This window comes from Aureobasidium pullulans (genome assembly GCF_000721785.1).
Source record: "Aureobasidium pullulans EXF-150 unplaced genomic scaffold scaffold_25, whole genome shotgun sequence".
Classification (NCBI taxonomy): Eukaryota; Fungi; Ascomycota; class Dothideomycetes; order Dothideales; family Saccotheciaceae; genus Aureobasidium; species Aureobasidium pullulans.
In genome coordinates, this window is record NW_021941045.1 from 149,764 (window position 1) to 174,779 (window position 25,016).

Sequence of the window (25,016 nt, forward strand, 5' to 3'; positions counted from 1 at the left end):
ATTTGCAAGTTGGCGGAGACCTGTTCTCAGAGGACCAGAGAATCCTCAGAAAGCTTAATCCACAGTGTAGCTATCACAGTGGACTCCATAAACTTCGTATGCTCCGCATTTCGACTTCTAAACGCTTGAGGGTGAGTATCTCACTTGGAGAGAAATCTCGCAGTTTGGAGTCGCATGTGTAATCACCGTCGGACTTGTAGCTTCGCCCGCCACCCCACAGTCGGTTCAGCATCTCGGTCACCCTTGATAAGGTCTTTTGAGCTTGCTATCAATACTTGTTACGAACTATGCACCTGCTCTGGCTGTACATGTGAACATACACTCAGAACGCGACACGATCAAAGCTCTTCCCCTGCAAGAGGATGATTTGATTGATCTTCTCCTTTGCTGTCGCTCAGATTCGAACGAGACGATCAGGTCAGTGACGCTTGTCGCCCACTCCAGAGTCCCAGTAGCCTAGCCACGTCGACAGCAGAAGCAGCAATCCTGGAGCTAAGCGTTCATCTTGCGTGTCATGGACCTGCTTGAGGCACGTTCGTCCTTGATGGCGCCATGGTACCCCCGACCGAACTTACACCACCACATTCTCACCGACCCATTGTCCGTCAGCCTCTGACGCTATCTCTCATACGGTATGCTGCTGATCCAGATGTTTATACTATTACTCGAGCTCCCATCTCCAGATAAGTTCTGCCACACTTCCACTACCTACAAAGGGTCATGTAATTTCGCCTTGGTGTCTGAACGTACGACTCGAAAGATACTATGCGAGAATTCAGAAGACGATCCGGGACCTGCATAACAGACAGCCGACGACTAAAAGCGATATTAAGCTTCAGACCTCAGTCTCAAAAACAGACTAGAGTTCTGCCAACTGCCGACTGCCAGATTCCAGATTCCAGACTCCAGATCTTCTTACAAAGCAGTATATAATAGATCTCCCGAAAGAAGCCTATGTGAGAATGGACATCTTCCCTACCGTATGGTCTAAGCGGTGATCCCCACCGTACCAAGAAATACATGTCCAAGAAACGATGCAGAATAGGGAGCAAGACGCGGGCATCAGGTCAGTGATACTTTGAGTGCACCTAGTATCTCAGTCAGCTTGCGACGACGAACAAGATTTGAGGGGGCCTGTGTCAGTATCACAGACCTGTCCACTTACGTGTGGGGGTGGATTGTTCGTCGGAAGGTATAGTCGAGATGACGGAGGTGGATTGTTCGTCGGAAGGTATGGTTGAGGTGACGGAGGTGGAAGTGTAAGTGTATTGAGACATTATGATGGTTGTCGGGGTGGTGATTGTCGACGTAGAATAGGCGGGTAAAAAGTGTGTGTCGGGTGGAACAGGTATATAGCAGCAAATTTGCTGTAGTCGTGTGTTTTATGTCTCGTAAGAGTCGAGACAGTAGCTAATGAGCTGGGTAGAAAGGAATTTCTGTTTTCAAGAAAAGTCGAGTCGAAAAAGTGGTTGTTTTGTGTGTAGGTGTTGCCCGTGAAGTAACAATCTACCTGTCTATCGATTGCAAAAGATCTCATTTCATTTTTAAGAAAGCAAGTGACTACAGCAGTCTGTATGGCGAAGTTCACTCTCTTCAGGTACTTGGTGTGGTGGACCGTGACTGTCACGAAGTGCCTGTGCATCGAGAATAACTTCTTCCATTCTAGTCAGCCTGATGCGCTTTGCTTCACTTGATTTCGATATCCAAAAGCGACACAGAATCATTTATGGGTATCGTATCTATGTTCTTATTTCTTACATCGCTTTGATAGATCACCGTACCCGAAAGAGGCTCGAGTCTTCTGCCAAATAGAACCCTGTGACAAGACGACTTCACTGCATCAGAATCCCTTTGCATTGGGAGATTGTGCGCAGATGACATACTATATTGCTCCGGAGCGTTGTTTATTGCCAGAGCTGCAAACGCTCTCTATCATTTAAATGATCCTGGGGACATATCTCGCAATAAGAGACATGCAACATGATAGAAATTGTAACAATGATAGGGAGGTTGAAGTGGAGAACAACAAAGTGGGACCGGCATTATTGACCTGCTATCGTTCTTTGCACGCCCTAGTCTACCGCATCTGTTAGTAAATCATCCCAATTTCTGCCCGCCGGTCGCGACTGAGTAGAGGGTTCTTCGCGGAAGATCTGTGGAATAACCCGTAGATCACTATGTGTTCGCAAAGACTCAAGATTGTGAGACACTACATGTAGTATTTTAAGTCTCATGTATTTTGCAGAAGCGCACTCATGATGATCGTGTATACGCTTCTGTTTCGACGTGTCTTCAAACTCGAAAGGTTTGCACAAGGAAAGAAGAAGCAGGGGTATGAAAAAGACACGGAAAGCCACAATCGGTCTGTGTATCGTTATCGACTGTGTCAACTATGTGTTGAGCGAACCAACCGAGATCCACATCATTGTAGATCTTGACGCGAAGTGAGAACCGGGGCAATCAGAACGTGCAGACGACGTGTCAGATCAAGTCACCAGGTCCATGAGCAGAGGATTCTCTGGAAGTCAATGCTGAGCTTGTTTTTTGCAGTACCCAGATTGGAATGAGAGGCTGGAAGGGATGCATCATGGACCTACCTCCTTCCTCCCCTCTGTTGACGTTCACCACAGCTCGAAACTCACTGGCAGCGGCATAGTAGCCATTGCATTTCCAGGTACTGCAGCAAGGGCTTCAGCAGAGTATGCCTCATGGGCTGAGAGGCAAGCAGATTATGAAGGACTTCCCAGTTGGCACCCTGAGACATTTTTGGGCCACTCTCCAATGTAAGTGCGTTCGAACTCGAGTGATGCAGCTTATGTATCGCTTTGAACCTGACCAGCCTCTTCTCATCTACTCTTGGACGAAATACAGAAGGTACAAGGACGGACGATCTGTATGAGCAAATCTTACTATAATGCAGACTTGCTTTTCGAACCGACATGCAAATGTCTAGCAAGTTATGAGATGAATTATGTCGGAACATCTCAAGTGGATGAAACGTTTGACATTTCATCTCTATAAAGTCTCGTAGGATTCTCACGATTGGCACAGTACACCCATACCCACGTCCCTTTTCTCCCCTCTTCATGTGGTGCTGTGAATGCAGTATGTCGAACTTCGTCGAAAAAGCAGAGCCACCCGAGGAAGCTGGGGTAGAAGGATGGAAGGCAGGTTGATGAATCGTTTTCACTCTGACTTCCTCCTGCTAAAAACCCAATCTAACCGCTAAACCCGACCTCGCGGGCTTGGAAAGGGATGAAGAATATGTTGCTAAGTATCACAGACCTCCGTGCTTAACTTTCATGTACTCCAATCGTGCCATAGGAAAGCACGCGTGCTACGACCGCCATAGGGGTCGGGGCGCCAGGCCTAGCAGAAAAACGCCAACTGATAACTGAGATGGAGTCCGCTCAGCCAACCCTTCAGGACGGCAAATTCATACGTAGAGCCGATGACTATTACCACAATGTCATCGTAAGTCATGGCGAGCAACGTCGCCCGCAGAGTGACTGATAAATGACGACATGTTCCTCGAAGATTAAGTCTTTCTCAAGGCTCCGTAATTTCAGACTTTTGAGAGCATGACACCAATGTGTGTGCATGCTTTCGAAGTTTCAGGTTCAAATCAAGATGACGTGCCTATTGAGACGAAACGCAGAGGGTATGGAAAGATGGACGAAAATACGATCGTGGCACCAGTTTACGCACACCATCTCGTGATTGCATGGCAACAAATATGGGCACAAAGGCGCAAATGAGCGAGGCGATCAGAGTGAGCGCGGCAAAAAGTGCAAAAAGAAAAAAGATTTGCCCCGGTGTAGGATTCGAACCAACGTCTGTAGGGTAGTGCTTGGTAGCGACTGAGCAACACATTTCGGAACACAGCAGCCGTTCCCTCACACCACCCCACCACCGGGTGAGAAAGTGGTGGTTCTGTGGAAATGTATACTGTTAAGAAACGGTTTCTTCCCTGTGCTGGTGAGCAACTCATGTCAATCAATGCTGTGATGCCGCGAAGGGGTCCGGCAATCATAACTAAGCGTGTCTCGGCCCTGATGTCTCCCTCCTCGCTCCAACTCCCAGAAATCATTCACCTTTGGTAGTCCACACCAAGCAGGTGTCCCTGATGGACGAGGCATATCGATCGTCAGTTTTCGGCGGTCTCGAATAAGAAGATAGCAGACATATCAAGAAAAACACAACACAGGAGTTGATACCTCTGCATCATCAAAGCTAGCTTCCCAGTCACAACCTTCAGCTTTGCCTAGAAGTGCTGAATGACACACTACTCTCATGCTTTTCGTTCCAATCTCTACTCTTGCACTTCTCCAGATCTCTAAAACAGATTCGAGCTTGACTGTTGACATATAAATATATTTCTCGAGCATCCTAGCCCTCTTCATATTAGTAAAAGCCTTCCTTCGCAGGCTTGTTTGCGAGAATAAGTTTGTAAGCGCAGAAGCTGCCTATACAAGCGTGTCACAACATTATGGTCGAGACGCGGATGAGGAGGTGACAAAGCATTAAGAAAGAAGGCAGGTTTGTGAACACTTTCTCCTAGTGCTTTGTTTACGGTTTGACACAAAGACCTACCACTAGTGCCCAATTCAAGGGTCTACACGATGGTAGATCAAATGTATCACTGACCTGGGCCCCTTCCTCACGCATCCCCTCAGCTGGCAATGGTTGCAGCGGCAACCTGCATAAGATATCTGCAACGTTTTGTCTCCGAACCTTGAGACGCTGATACAGTGATTGATTGAGGAGAAAGCCATCATGTAGCGTAGGTCTCTTATCTATGAGCCCGACTTGTAGCTGGAGGTGGGCACTGAATAACGTGATTGCAAACCAGGGTAGTGTCTTGGACCGCAATTTCTGGAGGGTGCTTCGGCAACCTTCAGAATGCCTAATGAGATGCGAACTAAAATTGGTCGGAGAAAATTACTTGTCTACGTACAATCAATTCTACATAAAGCCTTGTTCCTATCTCGACCGCTTCTTGTTATAGTTCTCCATCGGACCAGATATTCGGCTTACAATTCGACATTCAACTAGACGTCCCAAAGTATCCTAAGAACCTCGAATGATAGAACAGATCTAGGAGGTACGGAAGGCAAAGAAGAAAGGCAGGTCTGTGACACATCATAGTAGATACAAATCTCGGGAAGTGAACTAATCTTACGGTACCTGCGCGAAAACTCTTTGTAGATTAAGAAGTAGAGAGAGTAAGGAATGTGCATCATAGACCTGCTTCCTTGTAAGTTATGTTAGCTATTCGAACTTTGCAAAGCCTCTCTCTAGGAAAAATCATCCTCGATGTAAGGAGAGGTATGATCAGGAACTTGCAAACTGTACCGGTGTACTCTCCGATGCTTTTGTAGTACTCGGTTTGAAGTCTTGTATGACTTCGTAATGACTTTCTCAGGAAATACTGTACTTGATAGCTTACAAAATTAGCAAGTCTTGTCAGTGTAGCGAGTAAACATAAAGATGAGAGAAAGTTGCAAAGAACGATACTGCCTATCAAAAAGAAATTTGCATAAGAACAGGAAGGAAAAGGTAGTCATAATGGAAAACTATGAGTTTATATAGCACAAATACGCCTGTCTTCTTGCTCTATATGTTCCATCAAAGATTTAACCACTCCGTCACAGCCCATCAATTATTATCATCGGAGACGAACTTGACCGAAGATGACATACTCACCACCAACATCTTAGACCGGAGTCGTTGCATACCTCGACAAGCCTCCGAATGGGAAATTTGCGAACTGTAGCTAAGGCACACGAAAGGAGAAAGACAGGTCCATGGACTCCTAAATTGTTTCATTGCTTCTATTCATAGGACTATTTCCATATCTCTCATGTACGAGAAAGAGGGGTAACGTAAGTCTTAGGATCATTGACCTCTCTCTCTATGCTGTGGGTGTCCCAAGGAGATTTTCCCTGCTTGACTGGCCACTTTCGGCTGATCACAAGTGTGACAAACTCGCTTCCTCATGCCTCGATGGCCTTCTTCTGGGCTGCTGCCACATTATCTGCTTTGGATTCTGGACGCACACGATCTATAGCTTTGGTGAGGATTCGACAAATCTCCGGACGCGATTTGCGCTTGCATTAACTCCAGGTTGTCTTCCGGAAACGCGTGGGTCATGACTACCTTGATAGGCGTAGTTCGGTCTTGCAGCTCTTGTTGTGCGGCATCATGGCTCTGGACCGCATTCCGATACAATCACATGATTTTTTCCTGGTCCTTTTGGGTGGAAGGAACAGCGAATTGATAAGAGAGCAGATACTTAACAGTGTCAGAATATCTGCACAGAACTGACTAGTAAGTTCTTCTGGCTGAAGGCATATCGGCATAAACAGAAAAAAGCCAATCAAGAAGACAAGAATAGCAACTGCTAGAAATGAGCTAGGAACAAAAGACCAGTATCTGCATACATCGAAATTCATACTCTTGACCGTCAACCAGACAACTTCCAGTATAAAAGTGTCTTTTCGCCGATCCTTCGTTCATGTTTCTCGAACAGCATGCTGGATGTTCTCCAGACAAGATCGTTAACAAGACCACGATGACCGTTATAGAAGCCGATTGAGATCCGATTGTTGAAGCTATCCTCGACCTAGGACATGAGTTAAGACGCAGAGGAGGCAAGAAGCAAGACATGTCTGTGAGCTTACATTCCACTTCACATACTGCGATGTCTCCAGCAATTTTTTGTTCGTGAAGACAAGAGTCGTGATACCTTCCAACTCACAAGTATCACAGACCTGCCCGCTTGCTTCGTGTTGGCGAAAGCCGATATCGTCCATGCTAACACGTTCGCTCTCGGCGGTAATGTCGTGAATCTCGTCAAGGTGGAGAATGAGGCGCCAGGCCAGCTTTTTGCCGGACAGCTTACTTGTGATGGGAGGGTAGAGTTGCACTTATAGTATGGTAGAAAGAAAAGTTGTGACATATGTATGGACTCCCGCTTTACCCGGACGCGCGAGACATGAGCCAAGAACCGGCGATAGAGGTGTGATTTAAAGCCCAGTATGTAGGCGAAGAGTCATGCACTTATTTCGCCATCTTTGAGTACTGATAACATAACCTGCTACTTACTCCAGGTTTGGTAAAAAAAAAAAAAGTGACATATGCTTCCAGTCAAGACGGCTGTTGAAAAGTACTTTCCTGCCGACCCATTTATCTTCGTCAATTCCGCCGTTAAGGAAGGTAAGTGTTGACCTGGAAGCAGAGCACGAGATGAAGCAAGACAGGTCAATGAATCGGATATCGCCCCTGCTACTTAGAAGACGTGAGGATTCATCTTCTCTCACGACCAAGCCCAGGAAGATACGAGCATCACAGACCTCCCTTTCTTCTCTACCTCCCCTCTGTCCCCGATCTTGCAGCGTAAAAGCAACGTATCGAAGAGCCGCAGACGTCGGAAAGTGTCGTCTCTCTCACTGTGCTGTTAGAGCAAGAATAGGATCGAAATCTAGGCAAGAAGTCGAACTTTATACATGCAGACGAAGGAGCAAGCAGGGAAATGGAGATAGACATGGACGATAATAGACTAGCATACCATATTAAAAGTGGATGGAGCGAGAACAAAGATAAGGACGCCTAGAGATTAAGCAAGGAAAAATAAACATTATGGAAAGAAATTTAGAAGCAAAGACTGATGATTTGAACATAAAAAAAAAACGTAAACGGACATGTAGATTCACGCTAAAGTAGTGATGACTTGTTAGTCTTCTCAATGAAAGGCAGGATGTTTATTGGCGATGGATGGTTTCGCTAAGAGCACATCGAAAAGAGATCAATTTGAAACGCAACAGAAGTGGGTAAGAGATCAGTCAATGTTCGTGGTCAGACCGAAGACATTTGCAAGGAAACATGATTGATGATTGCGGAAAACAAATTCTGGCCAAGTCAAAATGCTCCAACATGAAAGTGCATATGAACGCGAAACTGCCTAATAAGTTGGCTCGAGAGATCTGTCTTCTGGCCGACGAACCGGCACAGATCTCCTGTCGCGGATGTTGTGGTGCGCTTGTATACCGAGACTGACCAAGGATGTCCCGAGCATATGCCATAGCAACACAATGCTGAGTGGAATTGCTTTGGTCTGATGGGTGGTGGCGACGTCTCGTGTGGTCCGACCCGCGACAAGACTTCTGGCAAGGAGTCTCGACCAGGACATCATTGATGCGTGGGATCATTCCGCAAGGGGTTGCGGTATACAAGAAGCGGCGGACTTTCGTCTCCTGAGAGCGAGCTAACAGCGGTAAAGCGTGAGAGATGCAACATGGAGCTCATGATCCTTTGAGAGCCATAACACCAAGAATGGAAGTCTCGAGTTCCTTGATCTCAGACGTGGTTGAAGCGGCTCCATTGGCGGCGCCCTTCTTTGCTTGAACATTGAGCTTGTAGATCTTGCGAAGTCTTGCTTGATCAGCTACTTCGGCCAAAGCGGCGTCTGAAACCTCGACTTGCTCGCCCTCGATGTTCTGCTGGAGATGCTGGCTGACAGATTCTGCGGTGATGTCCGGGGTAGAGCAGACCTTGATGGCCAAAACATGTTGGGTTGAGTCTGAGATACCAAAGCGGCGGAATGATTCGGCAATCTGAATGAATTTCAGCATTTAATTTGGTTATTACATCTGACAGGAGCTCACGTTGTTGTTTGGTGAAAAAGAAAAAACAATTTCTGAATGGACGTTGTGACTCTTCATGCGGTTGCTGGCAAAGTCGTTGATACCGCGGAAAGATGCAGCGAGAAATTGCATGCGAGAAAGGACCTGCCAAAATCAGACAAACTTCACGTATTATTGGTAAGAGCGACGTACAACAGAGGCATCAAGGAAAGCATATTCAAAATCGGCGTTGCCAGCCAAAAGCTGCTGGCGAAGGAAGGAAGCATTTTTCACATTTTTCCACAGACCGACGCAGAGAGGGTACTGCGGCAAATGAGGTAGAGCGATGACTTCGAGAGTAGACATTTTGATAGGAATAGAAGGTGCTTCTAATATTGCGATGGTATTTGGTAGAGTCAGTGAGGGAAGGAAACAGTGATGGAGGAGGTGGTCCGAGCGTCATCACGTGCGGCAATCGGCATAATCGCGTCCTCTCAGTTGTTCAGTGGTAGAGAGAAAATTCCATGTCATCTTTGAGGCGCGATATCATCGTTATACAGTCACAGCATCTCACACCGCATTGCAACAACAAACTCGACTGACAGTTGCAAGAGTCGAATTGCTCGAGTTCATAAGTTTTGTCGCGACTCCAGAATCAGCTTTCTTCATAGACGGCTTGTACCGCGAGTTGGAGGTCACGGCGAATACCGTCCACGTCTTGGGAGCAGTTGAAGATGAGCAGCAAGCGGCCGTCTGAAGGCAGCCCAGAAGGCACGCCAGGCAAGCTCACAAAGTCCGAGAATGGCGACTTTTCACGCTCAGTCCGGAAGAAGTTGACGACGACGTCGCGAACCGGTCAAGCCTGCGACCGATGCAAGGTCAGCCATCATCGCCCCGTATCACACCCGAGTCCATGTCGCTGACGGTATAACACAGGTCAGAAAGATACGATGTGACGCTCGCCCAGGTGGATGCTCACCATGCATCGCCAACAACCTCGAATGCAAGACGACGGACCGTATCACGGGACGCGCCACCTCTCGAGGCCATACCGAACACATTGAGGGAGAGAACATGGCCTTGAAGCAGCACATCAACGACTTGCGCCAGCAGTTGATAGACGCCGGTCAAGACCCTCGTCCTGCTCCCATCATGCCCTTGGGTTTCAACGGCAGTGGAGGCCAGCCTGCCTATGCCTGGCCGCACCAGATGTTTGATCTGTCGTCCATCCTCGGCGCCGACACCCATCTCGACCCGTCCAAAGCAAGAGCTCGTACTGCCGCCCTGCCCGACTATCGCAACAACTCTCTCGGTGACAACTACCTTGGCATCTCTGGCGCAAACGAATGGCTGTCGCCCATCAAGGGCACATCGGTTGCTCTGTTTGGCATGGAGCTGGATCTCGTCGACTTTGTCACCAACGACAACGATGAAGCCTTCTCGCCCACGTCGTACGAAAACTTCCTCAGCATCGCCTTCAAGTCGTCGCAAGACCGTCCACCTCCGCCATCGTTCCCCTCATACCGCGAGTGCAAGGCCTTGTGCGAGTGGTACTTTGTCTCGGTCAACTGCCATGCGCCAATCGTCCACAAGCCCGACGTCCTGGAAATGGTCGACCGCCTCAACTCGGACGAGGTCTATCAGCCAGATATCAGTGAGACTGTTCAGCTGCACATGATCATCGCCATGATGTTGTTCCAGTCATCTGTTAGAAACAGCCGTCCCACCCAATGGGCCGATCACTACCGTTATGCTGCCAGCTTCCTCCCTGATCTGATGGCCAAGCGCACCCTGCCCAACATCCAGGCCATCGCTCTGATCTGCCTGCATCTTCGCAACTTTACTAAGCCTGGAGCTGCATGGTTCATGTCGACTCTGACACTCAACCTCTGCGCCGAGATGGGTCTGCACAGATCTGTCAGTGCTTGGGGAAAGACCAACCCTGAAGTCAGCGAGCACGAGATTGAGATGCGCAAGCGTGTCTTCTGGAGTGTTCTCGTCATCCATACGTCCATCAGCAACAAGCTTGGTCGTCCACTGGCCATGCGTCTCGAAGACTTTGATGTCGAGTTCCCCAAGGCTCTCGACGACAACACGGGTACTGAAGCCTCTTGCATCGACGAATGGCACAAGTGCTCGTACCGTGTCGCATGCCACAACTTCAAGCAAGTCCTCCTTGTCATCCAGGTCCAGACTTCCATCTACTCGGTTCGCGCTCCTCCTCACTCGTATGAGCTTACCATTCAAAAGCTCGAGCGTGATTTGGACTACTTCCTGAAGAGCATCCCTATTGAACTTTCCGGTGGTCCCGAGACTGCTCAAGATGACCGAGCTTGTTCGCTGTACCTGCAATTTGGTGCTCAAGAGCTGAACCTTCTCGTCCACCATCCTGCAGTATGTCGCACTCAAAACACCGATGTCAACAACAAGAACTTGGATGTCTGTTTAGATGCCAGTGCCAAATTGCTCCACATTGCCCAGAGCATGCGCGCCTTGAAAGCCCTGGACACGACCTGGCTGAACGCTACTGTCTGGCTTTCTGCCATGTTCGTCACTCTCTTCGCATACAACCAGCGCAAGGACCACATCACCTCGGTCGACCTCAATGCTCTCAAGGATACCATGGAGCAATGGTTGAGCATCATTGGTGATATCGGCCACTTGATGGGCAGCGGTGCCAAGCTTCAGAATGCCGTTCGCCACATCGTTAACGCTTCCATCGACAACATTCATCGCCATCTTGCAGCAAAGACGGCAAGCGCTGCTGTTGCTTCTGCCAACATCGCTCGCTCTTCGCCTGCTCTTATCGACGGCCAACATGATGGTGTCAATGGTTACAACGCACCCGCAGGTTACGCACCAGCGTATGTTCCTGCTGATCCCAACGGCGCTCCTCCTTCCGACACAGCTGCTGGCGCTTCATACCTCGGCCCTGATGATGCTCTGCAAGCCCAACAGCCTTACCAGACTAATGGCTTCGCCTACCCTGACCCATCGGGTGGATCGGCTCCTGCCTACCCTGCCTTTGTAGACAGCAGCGCATACACAAATGGTGACGACATCAAGTCCGACTTGACCGCCCAACTCGCCGCCCACAACGCTGGTCATGCCCTTCATCAGAACCCTCATGCACACAATCAGAACGTACCCCAACAGATGGCACCGCACGACCAGACAACACAAAACCTCTTCCAAGCCTTCACTTCTCCCTCACCCAACAACAGCTACACTTCCCCCACTACAACCGCCACCACCGCCGCTGCCCTCACACCTCAACAACAACCCCAACAGATGATGACCGGCCCCGTCGCCTGGCGTCACTTTACCCACGACATGCTTGGCATCATGGGGACCGGCTACCCTGGCTTCGACGTTCAGAACGCGAATGCTCTTCTTGCGCTTGGTCAAAAACCACCTGGTGTCGATGCAGCTGGTGTCATGCCTGTTGATGCCAGTGGAGGACCGCTACCTCTGATTGGAGAGGGACTGTGGCCTCTGACTACCTATGGACCTGTTAGTAGCAGCGCTGGGTATTGACAATGATAGTAGACGAGCGCTTTTGCTCGTTTGGCGGAAGTCTGTTGATACGGTCGTGATGATGGGCGCTTGATGGTTTGTTTCGGCGCTACGCAAATGAAAAGGGAGGTTCAATGGTCGAGTGTTTTCTCTGCTCAGTTGGGCGGGTCTTGCTGTCGTTCGCTATTTCTACTCCATTGCGAACAGTTTATGATAATATCGAAATGCAATGCTCTATCTTTCAACTCCTCTTTTGACTCTCTTTTATAATTCTTCATCCACTGGCGACGATACGATTGTTTTACTTCCAATCTCACGTGGCACATGTCAATTTTTTCTGGAAACATGGAAGGTCCTAAACTATGACGTCCACAACTCGTTGGGTCTGGTGTACTTTCCATCGTACTTATGAATTCGTCTCCACGCTATGGGTATAAACACCACTTTTGTACGCGGATCTCCACATGACATGGACAATTGAGACTCTGGCTTAAACGTCGCCATGTGGCCCGTCATGTGCTGGGAAATCACTTTCTGCTTTCCGGTTCTGTGTACTTGGAGTCTCGTTCCTACGATGTTGATATCCAGAAGATTGGGAAGATCCATGTGTACTGCCAGGAAGTGGCGAATTCGACATGATACGTTTTCTCCTCCTACATCCGTAGTCATCCGAGAAGTGTGAGGTATGAAGAGTGTGGAGAGATCATGATCCTCTTTGTGATATCTTGCAAAGGTCTTTGTCTGTTTGGCAGATATTGCTGATGGATACCATGTGATAGATTAATAGTAATCTAGTGCTGTGTGCTGGAGGCGTTGTGGTGTAAAAGCGACGTTGTCGTTTGCTCCTTCCGATTTCTTGCATCAAACCGAATACCACGACTTAACGTATCGTACCACAGTGGTTCTCTTGATGCGTTGTGTTCAAGTGATGTATTGATTGATCGGGAGCTGGGGTAGAGGTGAGCAGGTCTGTGATACTTCTTAGGAATGGGTGATTGCAACGAACAGGGAGCACTGCTCGGATGACCTATTAGATGAAGGTGCAGCATGGGAGAGATGGCAAGCGGTGAGTATTACTGACCTGCTCGAAATCTTTCCTTTCTCTTACCCTTAGTAGACGATTACGGACATTAGAGTAGGAGAAAAAACGATGTCTCTCTCGGCAATATGTGACCTCGTGCTGGCGAGAGATGAGAAGCAGGGGTGTATCACTGACCTGATTTGCTTTCTTGTCGCCTCTCCTGGAGATGTAGTGTAGAGACGGTAGTTAGAAACTCTTAGGTAGTTGCGATCATCGGCCACATTAATCGTGCTAATAAGGGACTCTCTTGATCTTGGTCCTTGGTTAATGTGTTAGTTTTGTACCAGTGATTTGACAAGATGTGTGGGGCTATCGAATCCGACAGATCACAGGTACGCTATCCAGGTTCAATGCTTCTCTTCGCTCTCTTCTAAACATCTGGTTCACTCGAGTGGTCTTCTTGATCATAGAACTACTCATCACCGCAATCTGTAGGGCTGTTAGTGCCACCTTCGTCCCTTACCGACGGAATATAAGATACCTTGACTTCTATGACATATGTCTAAGACAGAATCTCTCGTATCTGCAATTGATCGCTTTGCTATTACATCAAAATCATGATATGGGCTAGGAGGAGAGGAAGAATCAGGAGGCAGAGAAGAAGGCGAGGTCTGTGATACTCTAATCTGGTGCACGACTTGGAAACTGCGCTGATGGGAATTTACACTTCGACCGAAGGCGAAAGAGCCGTGCAAGAGAGTAAAGTGTTGCCGAAGACATCTTTAACCTGCTTATCTTCTGTCCGTCCTTTCCGCGATAAAGAGGTCATAGATGAAGGAGATGGTAGGCGAAAGCTGCGCAATGCAATTCCTTTTCCACGCTGCCACTCATACACCATGCAGTAACAACTCTGTAAACAAGAAGTCTGAGTCTTTGCTGGAATGACGCTTTTATACACTTCTACCGACACACACTGTGATAGAATCTGTGGACTACCTTGCCACTATAGATCGTACCCATTGCCTTGTCGGTAACTGCTCAACTTGGCTATGTTCACTATGTTAGCTCCCTTGCCACAGTTTATTCTTGGTTGCGAGAAGAAGCTCCTCGGGTGCCTGCCTGTTTCTCTCTCGAAATATAAATGGAAGACTGCAGACATTCCTTATTGAAGAAAGACCAAAAGTCCAGCCCCTACATCTCTTGCGACCCGTAGACGATCCTTTCAATTGGTTGAGGACAAAGAAAGTACACAGTGGGAAGAAGGGAATCAGGTCTGTGTTTGCAACGAAATTATCGACTGCAGTAGTAAGAGTACGAGACGTGCTCTTAAGAGTGTACATAAGGAGAAATGGTGGTAGGAGAGATCGGAATCAGTGACCTGTAAGTCTCATTTGCTTTGTCTATGATGTGGTGTCTCTAGAATTTTCCGGGCTGGTCCGAGACCTCGATACTGCTATGTTACAGCTTCTTCAATCCTACAATCTCGGTAACGAACCCGTGGTGTGTACTCCCGTTGAGATCCGCATCGTTCTTCTGTTCTTCTGCTCTCTGCCTCCGTAAGTATTTCAATCACTCTTCTGAAACACTGCATTCTCTAAACAACGAACTCGACATTAGTCGTCGTCTAGACGACGCAGATCTCGTGTATACTATCTCTAATTGTTAGGAGCTACGATTGATACTCGAACATGCTTTAATGCGAGGAGAGCATATGTTATCTAGGAGGATTCTAGGATAACTCTTTGCCGCATCAAGTCTAGACGATACGTTGATCTGACCCTAAGACACGAGGAGGCAACAAGGTCTGTAAAACTTCGGTGCGGAACTTCTACCAAGGACTAGCGAAGATATCAAGATCTGGTGCCGAAAGCATGACTAGAAATCGAGAGGCGAGTGCAAGGATTGGTGACCTGTTCGTTTTCTTCACCTTGAATCGATATTACACAAGTGACCACATATTGACCGGACTCAAAGAGCGATGTAAGTGTTGCGACTTGATGATGATGAGTTATTTTGTGATGCAAATCGTTGGAAAGTCTTACTTTGGAGTTTGTCTGCATTCTTCATGGTCAGATGTACTCCTCTCGACCTGTCATATTGTTCTGTTCCGATGATTCTTATCCCATACTTTTCAGTGGCTCGAATGCTTGCTCTTGTCCCGAGTTGCCTTGTTCTATCTGCTATATTCCGAGTGAGATACTACTTGCCTGGTATCTTCCAGTCAGTTTCCTAGATGGAAGGAGCTTGAGCTTCATGGGAGCTCTATATCAAGTCACGATCTTGCGCCACTTCTGCTATTTCCTGCAATGAATGATTACAAACAACCTTATGCTGTGTCCATGGGCTGATACGTGTTCAAGCGCGAAAATAAGATATCGGAGGAGAATGGTGAATTGCTATCGCAGTTGTTCGTGCAACTGGTTCGGAATGGGATCAAGACTGGCTTGCAATCTATCCCCCCACAGTAAGTACTCACAGCACTCATCATGGTAACCACGCGAACGATTTCGCTGACTTTCCGCAGCAACCACGCCAGAACAATGATATTGACTGCGGTATGTATGTACTGGTCAACGCGTTGCACATCATGGTTGGCCATCAGGCGCCCTCGGCTTGTTGCGTCTCGATCTGGCGAGCTATGTTCTCGATGCTGTTGCATCGAACTTCAGAATTACCTGTCGAGCACTTCTCTAATTTGCCTGAGATTCTCCGCATCTTGGGCATCTCTACACCAGTCCCGGTTGCAGAACCGTAGAATGGGAGGCATGGAGGCAGGGAGGTATGTGAGACGTTGAGAAAATATGGTATCTCGACACGTGAGTATGATACGTCAAGGCGTAAAAAGCTGTGCTCAGGAGCGTGATGCTGTGATTGAGTCTCGGTAACCTGGTCGTCTTGTTTATCCGCGTCCACTGCTTGGTATCACGGGATGACCATGGGCTCCAATTACAGGCAGTTCACACTGTAGTCCTTCGCGAGTCGTGTGTGGCTTGCTGCTGCGCAAAGATGACAGCGCCTTGACCATTGATCGAGCGAACTTAGTCACCCCGCATGCTAAGTCACCATGCTAGTGCAGAGGAAAATGCGCAGACTGCAAGTGAAGAACAGCACCCGCCATCTCTGCGCCTACAATCAGACGCGTAACATGCGCGCTACCCTTATATACTCAACCATCGCCGCTCTTCCAAGCAACACCACTCCGCTTTATCGCCAGGCGGGGTGGCCCAGCGGTCACTCGTCAACTCGTGTTTGGCGACCCCCTGAGAAATTGCCCACAGGTCATCGGTTCGATCCACGGCATCATAAATCGCCGATTTGACCAAGAGTCTTGACACTCCAAATTATTCGGAAACGAAAACCTTCGGGTTTGCTTTCCACCCTCTGAAAGAGCTCTATACGACTGAGCTTGAGTAGGAGGGTGTTTGTTTTGCGCTTTTTGCTACAAGGTGGGTTGGTTGCTGCTGTCTACTTTGCTCATTGGTTTTCTCATTTTGTGTGAGCATTTGATACTTGAACTCTTGGTTGATTTTGCGCAATATCACATTGGATGCGACAACTGGTGAACACAGAGCGTAAAAAATGTAGAATGTACAAACCGACTTGTGATGTTACGTGCACCTTCTGCTGTGATGGGGATTTTGCGAGGCAACTCGGCGGGTTTCGAGATAAGACGTAGTTGCTCCAATCTCATGTGCTTCTGGTGAATTAGGTTATCAACAACTTTGATTCATTTTCATCAAGCACACCGCCACCACATCCGAACAAGTTGGCATGTCTACACCACAGGCATGTCTTCTATTACCTGTCTCTGTCTCAAAGCAATGTCATAGCGATTTCCAGGTAAAGAGAGAGAGGGAGGCGGAAAGGGTAGACCAGGTCTGTGATACTCGTCTCAATCAAGGTCAGTATACCGAGATATGTCTGTTCGTACCGGCGGGAGCAGCAGGTCAGGTGTGGCACAGGATGTCGTGGGCCTGTGTCACTGACCTCCCAGACTCCTTCCAATTGTCCGACTTGTTCCTTTAGTCTTTGTCTANCTATACCTGACACGACAGTATTGCGTCGCACTGGCTGGTCTAAGCTCTCGTCTAGGATGGCAGGCTTGCGCGATACTCATATTGTTCCGACACCCAGGCGATTTCTACTACTTATCTCTAGACTCTGTTGGTACAGTTCTCCTGGGCCCGGTGGAAAGCTCACTATTCAGACGATTGGATCTCGGAGATCATCATTTTTGTTAACTCCACGTCGGATCACTTAGTTGCATTCCAAATCTTTTCTATGTGCTTTTGTCTGTCTCCTTGTTTTTCTTTTGGCTCTACACAACATGGATCAAGATCCGAGACTTGCTTTTTCTCATTATCTTACCACAATCGGAGATGGGGGCAACATTATCCATGCAATGAGTCTGCTCAAACTACGCAAAAGATATGAACTTCTTGCTGCCAGCCCAAAATACCAAGAATGTAAGGGGATTTTTGGGTCAAGTTTGTATAAACATCTCTCCCAACAAAACAAGAAGTACTGTGTCAGACATTCACGCTCCTAACCAATGAGATAGGAGAGCGGGGACTTCGAACTCATGCTCAAGTAGTCACTTCGACTTTAGACTACAGGGATCCGCAGTAGCGTGGTGAAAGAGGTCTCGGATGCAAGGGATAAACGTCTACTCTCGTGAGTTCGGCTCAATTGACGACCAGCGGGTTGATGCTGCAAAGCCGAGAAGATGATAGGGAGACTTTGAACGTTCGGGACCTGTGTCATTTCGTTGGAGATTCTTCTCTGCTTCAGTCCGGCCTACGGATATATCTCAAGCAGAGCGACAATTGACGTCCAGATGTGACTCGTTCAGTAAGCATTGTTGGCGAGGTCGTTGAGACTTTTTTCCCATCTTTCGTCCTGACGATCAGCAAGGTCCTGTCTAGGCATTCCGTTTCTCCACCTAGTACCAAGACAACACAGTATCTGAGACCGCAGAAAAGACCGAGTCAGATCCTTCTGACTATATGGTCTACTCCTTTGGATTCTAAATGCAATAACATCGGCAGCTATAGTACATATAGCTGCATACGAATACGAGAACCCCAGCCGTTGTCAAGCGCCAACGGGTTCGGTTGCTCCCGGATCTAATCATTCTTCTTGACTTCGACTGCAGGGGTTTTGATATAGCATCGTGACCATCGACGCTCTTTGAAAACCAAAAATACTGTCAGAGCAGAGTTGAAGTCGATCAAGATGGTTGTCCGACTGTGTCGGCCATCGTACTTGCTGTTGTCGTAGGTGCTCAATCATGGTGCCATCTGTTGAGATCGTCACTTCGCCGTTGTATGACAGCTCTGAGACCTGGATGGATAGTAGAAGACACAATTGACCGACTCCACATGCTTTGCTGCACTACAGCCGTTGCTCGTCCTGCAAGTTCACCTTGACTGGACAGGTTCGAGGTGCAGGTACTGATCTAGAGAGCTTTCGAACGACTCTTCTTCCATTTTCGGACCTTGTCTGGCAATGTCGACCATTTTGGTATACGTCCGTAAGCTACAAGGACAGGATGCTCCACAATCGAGGTCTACTTCCAGGCTCTTCTACGTACGTAGATTGATGTATTGGCAAAGGTCTCGAACTAGGTGCAAGGGAGAGTGTCTGTGACTCTGCGGGTATTGCAACATCCAAGCTGAAGTGGCATATCGCGCTCGTTGTCAAGTATAAGAAGCAGCTTGAACCTCCCTTCTCATCTCTCATCTACTACCACAATCATCATTCTTACTCTCGTTTGCTCTTTCTGAAGCCACTCCCCGTCTCAACTCCATCTTCCATCATCAAGCCTCGTCATCATCATGACTCACCAGGTCATCCTCTGCGGTCTCTTCGCACCCGCTCTCGTCGCTGCAGTCCCTCTGAGTGTAGGTGTTGGAGTTGGAGTCGGCGTCAACACAGGTCCTTTGATCTCTCCCATTGTTTCCGCCCTTCTCCCCATCCTTACTCCCGTCGGAAGTGTTGTTAGCAACATCGGTGGTGCTGTTGAAACTGCCGTCAGCGGTGTTCTCTCTGAGGTTCCCGCTATCGCCACTGGCGTGGTTGTACCCGTGGTGTCAGGAGTTGCGCAAGGTGCCGGTGCGGCCGTCTCTGGCGTCTCGGAGATCTTGGATCTTGCTGGCACCGCCGTCAGTCAGATCGCCTCTCCAGCTGTCTCTCTTGGATCTGTCGTTGTTGGCGATGTTGGTTCTGTCGTGTCCGGAGTTCAAGCCACTGCTACGTCGATTGTTGGCAGTGTAGTTGTCTCAGTCGTTCCTTCTATTGTTTCTGAAGTCGGATCTGCTGTCACGTCCCTCGCTGGTGATGTCAGCTCTATCGTCTCTGGGGTTGGATCCACTGCTTCTTCGGTCGGCGGCGTCGTTGTAGGCGACGCAAGCTCTGTCATCTCTGGAGTTGAAGCGACCGCCACATCAATCGTTGGAGGTATCCTCTCAGGTGTCGCCTCTGTTGTCACTGATGTCGAGGCAACCGCTACATCTGCGGGTGGTGCTGTGATCTCTGGAGTCGCTGGTACCGTGTCGGATGTCGGAGCAGGTCTTGCTGGAGCTGTTTCTGACCTTAGCTCCGGTGTAGCTGGCGCTGTCTCGAATGTTGGCTCTGGAGCTGCCTCCGCTGTTTCTGACATCAGCTCTGGCGCTGCTACCGGGATCTCGGAGATCGGTACAGGTGTTGATGGAGGGCTGTCTGATGTCCTCAATGGAGTTGGAGGTGCTGTTTCGAATGTCGGGTCAGCGGTTGGTGCAGTAGTATCTCGTTTGTCTGGAGCTGCTGTTTCCAGTCCTTCGCCATCGACCTAGTGAAGTGTGATCAGATGGACTGGGACGCACGGTGGTTTTCTTGTTCAGTATCCGGCGCTTTGGGTAGACGATGTTGTTCTGTTGCTTGCAGACTGTATTCGCCGCATGATGTCGTTTTGTCTTAACTTTCGTATAGTCTTGTCCCTCCTTGTTTCTAATTCTTCTGACAGCCTTCAAAAATAGAAGTCAAACCTTTTTCCAGAGATGAAGTGATGCGCAGTATTGGAGTGATCCTGCTTGAATCTGTATCTCAGTATCTCAAGATAGTGATCGTTGGAATTTCCGAAGGCTCAGAAAACGATGTGTTGTTTTTGGTGAAGGATGTCAATGTAGTAGGTGGCGGCAGCCTCGCTCCTTTCATCGTGTATACCACGTGGGTCGGAGAATCAACGGATGACTGTTCCGCAAACATCCTGAACGCTCAAACTTGCGCTTCTCAACCACAAATCAATTGCGTGATACCATGGTTCCACCGAGTGCCTGTTTCCTCATCAGGTACTTTGTTTCTCTTCACCATTCTCTCCTTCATCTCAACAACCATAGTCAAGGATGTATCTCACACTCGGACTCTTCATCCTTCCTCTCGCAGTCAATGCCGTCAATATCGTCCTATCCAACGACGATGGTTGGGCTGATTCCAACATACGTGTTCTCTACAGAACATTGAAGGCATCTGGCCACGCTGTTCTTCTCACCGCTCCAGCTATTGATCAATCTGGCACTGGGTCTTCAATGAGTCCTCCTGCTTCGCTGGAACACCAATGCCAGTACCATACATGCCCCTTCGGCAGCCCTGCAACGGGAATGTGGCAAACTGATCCCAACATCACCTATGTAAATTCATTCCCTGCTTCAGCCATGGATTATGGAATCAACATTTCTGGACCCGAGCGCTTTGGTGAAAAGAGGCCTGATCTGGCTATCTCTGGCATTAACAATGGCAGTATGTCAATGCCTACCTCGGACTTGTTTATGTTAGATGCTAATAGACACAGACAACTCAGGCATCGCCGTTCCCTTCTCCGGCACCGTCGGAGCCGCAACCCACGCTTCGATCCTCGGTATCCCATCCATCGTCTTCTCCGGCCAGACCAACCACCGCCACGCCTGGAAAGCCATTCCACCCCTGCACTCCCGCCTCTACTCCGCCCTAGCCACAAACCTCACAAACACTCTCCTCGCTTCCGGCCCACCTTACCTGCCCCCTAAGACATTTCTGAACGTCAACTTCGCTGCCGCAGACCCTGGACTTTGTGACCAAGAGAGTAATTTCCGATTTGTCATGACGAGGCTGTATCCTGCGTTTCCGGGGTTGAGTGGGAAGGATATCAGTGTATGTGGAGGTGATCAGAGGTTGGTAACGGAGGAGAAAGTGCTCAAGACGCAGGGGTGTTGGATCAGTGTTAGTTTGGGCAGGGCGGTCACGAAGAGAGATGCGCCGATGGAGGAGCAGAAGGTTGTGTATGAGAAGTTGAAGAGTCTGTTCGTTTGCTTGCCTGATGGGCAGTGAGGAGGCTTCGTTGATCCATCAAATGGACAGTCATCTATCCCATTCGAAAACCAATGATCCCATTGTCTCCATCTTTACAGCCGTCGATACTAGCTTGAAACCATCCTGTACATCACGGCTTGGTAGCAAATTCGATTCTCAACCATGACCGCACATATAAACGTGGTGTGACTGCCAAACAGTCCGACCATATGGCTACTGCCAAAGGCTTTGATCTTATGGACAGCGAACAGGTCTTGAAACAAGACATCTCCACTCATCCGACGACCCATGAGACAAAGGAGACAAGCAAACAAGGGGCACCAGGTCCGTGGAAATCTACCACTTCGAGTATGGACTGAGATCAGTCGACTTACCGACCCTAATTGTCTTGAGTAGAAAGCCTCGAGATCATCAGAAGGGTCACTGACCTTGCTGTTTTCTTTGCTTCTGCTTCCGCATTCGCATTCGCACTACGCTGCATTATACCAGAATGGGCTTGTCGAGATCTGCTCAACCCAGCATCTGAGGTTCGATCGTTGTTTTCATGATTTAGGTTTTCGCTAACGATGGCCTGGTTTTTATAGAGAAATTGACGCCTAGCACTTCAATCCCACAAAATGCATGTCTTGCTGAAAACTCATAAACTAGTCCTCATACCTATCCAACAAATTGAGAAAACCCAGTCTCGATATCCTCACCAGCAGCCTTTCGAATAAACCTCGCCGTCTCCTCAGGCAGCTTCAAAAAAGGACTATGCCCACTCTTAGCAATTTCCTTATACACATGCACACTTTTCTCCCTCAAAGCCTCAACAGTAGCATTCTGCATAACCCAAGGTATAGCTCTGTCATCCTCACAAAGCAGATAACTGACAGGGATCCCAGTAATCCCGCCGACTTGATCAGGGATGATACTCGTATTGACTCCATGAGATTGTGGTTCCAGCTTCCACACAGCTTTAAGCGCTTCATTATGGTCTATATCGTTGTAGAGGATGTTGATAGCACCGGGACCGGCGAAAGGTAAGGTTGTGTTGTTTTCGAGGAGGTATTGGGGGGGAAGTTGGTTGTTCATGATGGTGAGCATTGTTGAATCCGGGTGGAAGGATGAATCCGGAAATGATGACTACGCCGACGACCCTGTTGGTATTGCCCGCAATTTTGCGAGCTTGCAGGTTGAGGCCGGTGAGGGCTGCGGTACCGGGGACGGAGCTGTAGGAGTGCGTGACTACGACTACATCATTGCCGGCGTCGAGTTGGCTAATGACCGCTGCTCGTATGGCTGCTACATCGTCCTCGATGCCAAGTAGACGGCCATCCACCAAAGGGTTTCGGGTATTGGTGGGTAGATTGACGCCCACGCAGACGTATCCTTGATCCTCGAGCTTTTCAATGACCTGACTGAAGTGAGCAGGGACGTGCTGCTATAAAGTTAGCTCTTGAACTGGTTCCCGATATCATTGCAGTCTCGTCCTACCCAAGCGCCCGGTACAAGCACAATCGACGGTTTCGACATGATGTAGATCTGTGTTTTCATGTAGATTTCGAATCATGGAGGGTGTGATAAAGCTGCGTGAAAGTGAGAGTATATGTAGTTGAGCTTACAAAGCCGAGGTAAGCAGGTGTCAGCATTACGAGACAGAATCCTCCACGTCAATTCTCCGCGTGCCCTACGCTCGATTGTAGAGACGATTCCCGAAATTGGGGTGTCGCAGAGCACTGTAAATCCGTAACAGCTTGTTCGAGTCGCCGCTAGGAAGGTATGCATTCAACGATGTCTTGCTGCCGATATTGGAAGATACCTCGACCAGAAACTTTTTATTTGCAGCTTGAGCTGCTTGGATCAATACTACCCTTTCGAAGTATAGATACGTTTCCAATCTAGGTATTTCATGCTCATGCCGGCAAGAAGAGAGAGGTGTGATTCGGGTCGAGAGTGGCTCCAAGATTGTGTGACTCGCTGAGAGAGCCACCCTGGCTTTTCACGATGTGATTATGTCAAGCGCTCGATCACTACTTGCACGCTCCAGCATTGGTGGAGTGCTAGTTGCGACCTGGTAAGTGTGCGCACTGTTGAGATTACGGCACTGTTCCGTCTAGAGTGATTCGTCAAATCTATCAATGGGTGGTTGTAGGTCGTCAATCGCTTGAGATGATCCGACCAGCGCCTCGACCGGAACATGCGTGCGAAACATCCACCCGTCGACAAGCTTCCGCCACGAAGATACTCAGCCTCTTCAACATGCAAACAATCATGCATCAAGATGTTCAGAGTGTTCAGACTCCTGTAATCCAGTCGTCGCAAGCAAATAGATCAACGTTCCATATACACGCCGTGCCAAGACATCCTCCCATTGGACGAGACAGCGTCAAGTGAAGAGAGACAGCGTGTTCCACCTTGCCAGACGAGATGAACGAGAATAGCAAGAGACAAGAGAAAAGTCTGAGCTTCCCAAATGTTGAACAGGCTGTGCCCTTCAGCTGTCAGTACTTAAGACCTTTGGCTTCGCGGTTTTTGTTGTAGTCTCAGACAATTCGACAACACAGCATTTCCCAATTTCATTGCTTTCTTCTTCTTTGACATATCAGCTCTGCTTTTCCTGCTTCTTCTCGAGTCTTGTATCGCTTGCGACAACTTCTCTTCATCTCTATACACTACCTTGATCTCTCGCATTTCAGGCTGGTCCTTCTGCATCGTCAACCCTTTCAACCAACACTCACTCATTCAAATCTCCTCAAGAATCAACATAATGCCTATCCCAAGCTATGGAGCTCTGCCTCTCAGCGAGACCTTCCTCTGCGTTAGAGGGTTGAGTCTGATCGCGATGATTGGCATTGTCGGACTGACTGCGAACTTCGTGGCTGTCATCAACGGTAGTGGCATCGAGCCTCCCAAGGAGATTGTTGGTACTCTAAGTATCGTATGTGTTGGTATCGCTGCTGTCAAAATCCCTCACTGACATGATACAGACCTGCATTGCTACCTTGTACACCTTGATTAGCATTCCTTTCTACATGGCGCAAGCAAATCTGGGCTTGTTTATCATGACGGCCATCGACTCTCTTTTATTGTTGGCATTCATCGTCGTCTCTGTTACTCTGGGTAAGCCGCTGAGCTTGCTGAACTGCTTTGCCATCGCCGAAGTGGACGGCAAGATTGATGCGACTGGTGTTGCGTATTGGCTGCAAAGCTTGGTACAGAACATCAAGCAAGGTGGAAGTATCGGCTTGTACGTCTGGGCTGGCACGACCAGAATCAATTGCCTTGAGACCAAGGCGATCTGGGGCTTATGCATTGCGCTTTGGTGAGTCTTGAAGATAATACCTTTTCGGAGCGATTGCTGACGAGAAATGTTCTAGTATATTGTTCTCGTGCTCATGCATTTTGCTGCCAACTTTGTGGTTCAAGAGCAAGAGAGCTGGTCTGCTGCCCAAGAAGATCGAAGCGGCTTGAGCATGTCGAAGACTCTTCCGGAGGTACAATTGCCGGTAGAAGAGCTGAGCGACGGGCTAGACCCTCGTATACTGCCC

At 48.6% G+C, this 25,016-nt stretch overlaps 7 protein-coding genes across 7 annotated transcripts; 5 read left to right on the plus strand and 2 right to left on the minus strand.

Moving 5' to 3' along the window:
* Positions 1-8,303: 8,303 nt before the first annotated feature.
* M438DRAFT_281692 (CGI-121-domain-containing protein) lies at positions 8,304-8,990 on the minus strand (the record flags this gene model as incomplete). Its single annotated transcript, XM_029901262.1, has 3 exons — positions 8,304-8,615; positions 8,667-8,789; positions 8,838-8,990. 3 exons carry the CDS (start codon positions 8,988-8,990, stop codon positions 8,304-8,306), a joined length of 588 nt encoding a protein of 195 aa, XP_029756581.1.
* Positions 8,991-9,358: 368 nt separating this feature from the next.
* Positions 9,359-12,161, plus strand: M438DRAFT_358845 (uncharacterized protein; the record flags this gene model as incomplete). The annotated part of the gene is made up of 2 exons (XM_029907293.1): positions 9,359-9,502; positions 9,561-12,161. The coding sequence occupies 2 exons, from the start codon at positions 9,359-9,361 to the stop codon at positions 12,159-12,161; spliced, it is 2,745 nt and encodes a 914-aa protein (XP_029756582.1).
* Positions 12,162-14,509: 2,348 nt separating this feature from the next.
* On the plus strand, positions 14,510-15,916 carry M438DRAFT_358846 (uncharacterized protein; the record flags this gene model as incomplete). Its single annotated transcript, XM_029907294.1, has 5 exons — positions 14,510-14,541; positions 14,626-14,717; positions 15,004-15,141; positions 15,567-15,625; positions 15,686-15,916. 5 exons carry the CDS (start codon positions 14,510-14,512, stop codon positions 15,914-15,916), a joined length of 552 nt encoding a protein of 183 aa, XP_029756583.1.
* A 2,741-nt stretch (positions 15,917-18,657) lies between these two features.
* On the plus strand, positions 18,658-20,198 carry M438DRAFT_348887 (uncharacterized protein). The gene has a single exon (XM_029906257.1). It carries the CDS (start codon positions 18,999-19,001, stop codon positions 19,992-19,994), a length of 996 nt encoding a protein of 331 aa, XP_029756584.1. The 5' UTR covers positions 18,658-18,998; the 3' UTR covers positions 19,995-20,198.
* Positions 20,199-20,543: 345 nt separating this feature from the next.
* On the plus strand, positions 20,544-21,504 carry M438DRAFT_399897 (acid phosphatase; the record flags this gene model as incomplete). Its single annotated transcript, XM_029909441.1, has 2 exons — positions 20,544-20,937; positions 20,984-21,504. 2 exons carry the CDS (start codon positions 20,544-20,546, stop codon positions 21,502-21,504), a joined length of 915 nt encoding a protein of 304 aa, XP_029756585.1.
* Positions 21,505-22,582: 1,078 nt separating this feature from the next.
* M438DRAFT_236980 (uncharacterized protein) lies at positions 22,583-22,998 on the minus strand (the record flags this gene model as incomplete). Its single annotated transcript, XM_029899473.1, has 2 exons — positions 22,583-22,906; positions 22,963-22,998. Coding segments are annotated over 2 exons (360 nt in total), but the record flags the coding sequence as incomplete, so codon positions are not given.
* Positions 22,999-24,037: 1,039 nt separating this feature from the next.
* M438DRAFT_326326 (uncharacterized protein) lies at positions 24,038-24,939 on the plus strand (the record flags this gene model as incomplete). Its single annotated transcript, XM_029903123.1, has 3 exons — positions 24,038-24,406; positions 24,456-24,790; positions 24,846-24,939. Exons 1-3 carry the CDS (start codon positions 24,236-24,238, stop codon positions 24,937-24,939), a joined length of 600 nt encoding a protein of 199 aa, XP_029756587.1. The 5' UTR covers positions 24,038-24,235.
* Between the last annotated feature and the right edge of the window lie 77 nt (positions 24,940-25,016).

What these genes read in the sequence shown, in the direction of transcription:
- M438DRAFT_348887 (XM_029906257.1), top strand. Translation starts at nt 18,999, where the DNA reads ATGACTCACCAGGTCATCCTCTGCGGTCTCTTCGCACCCGCTCTCGTC.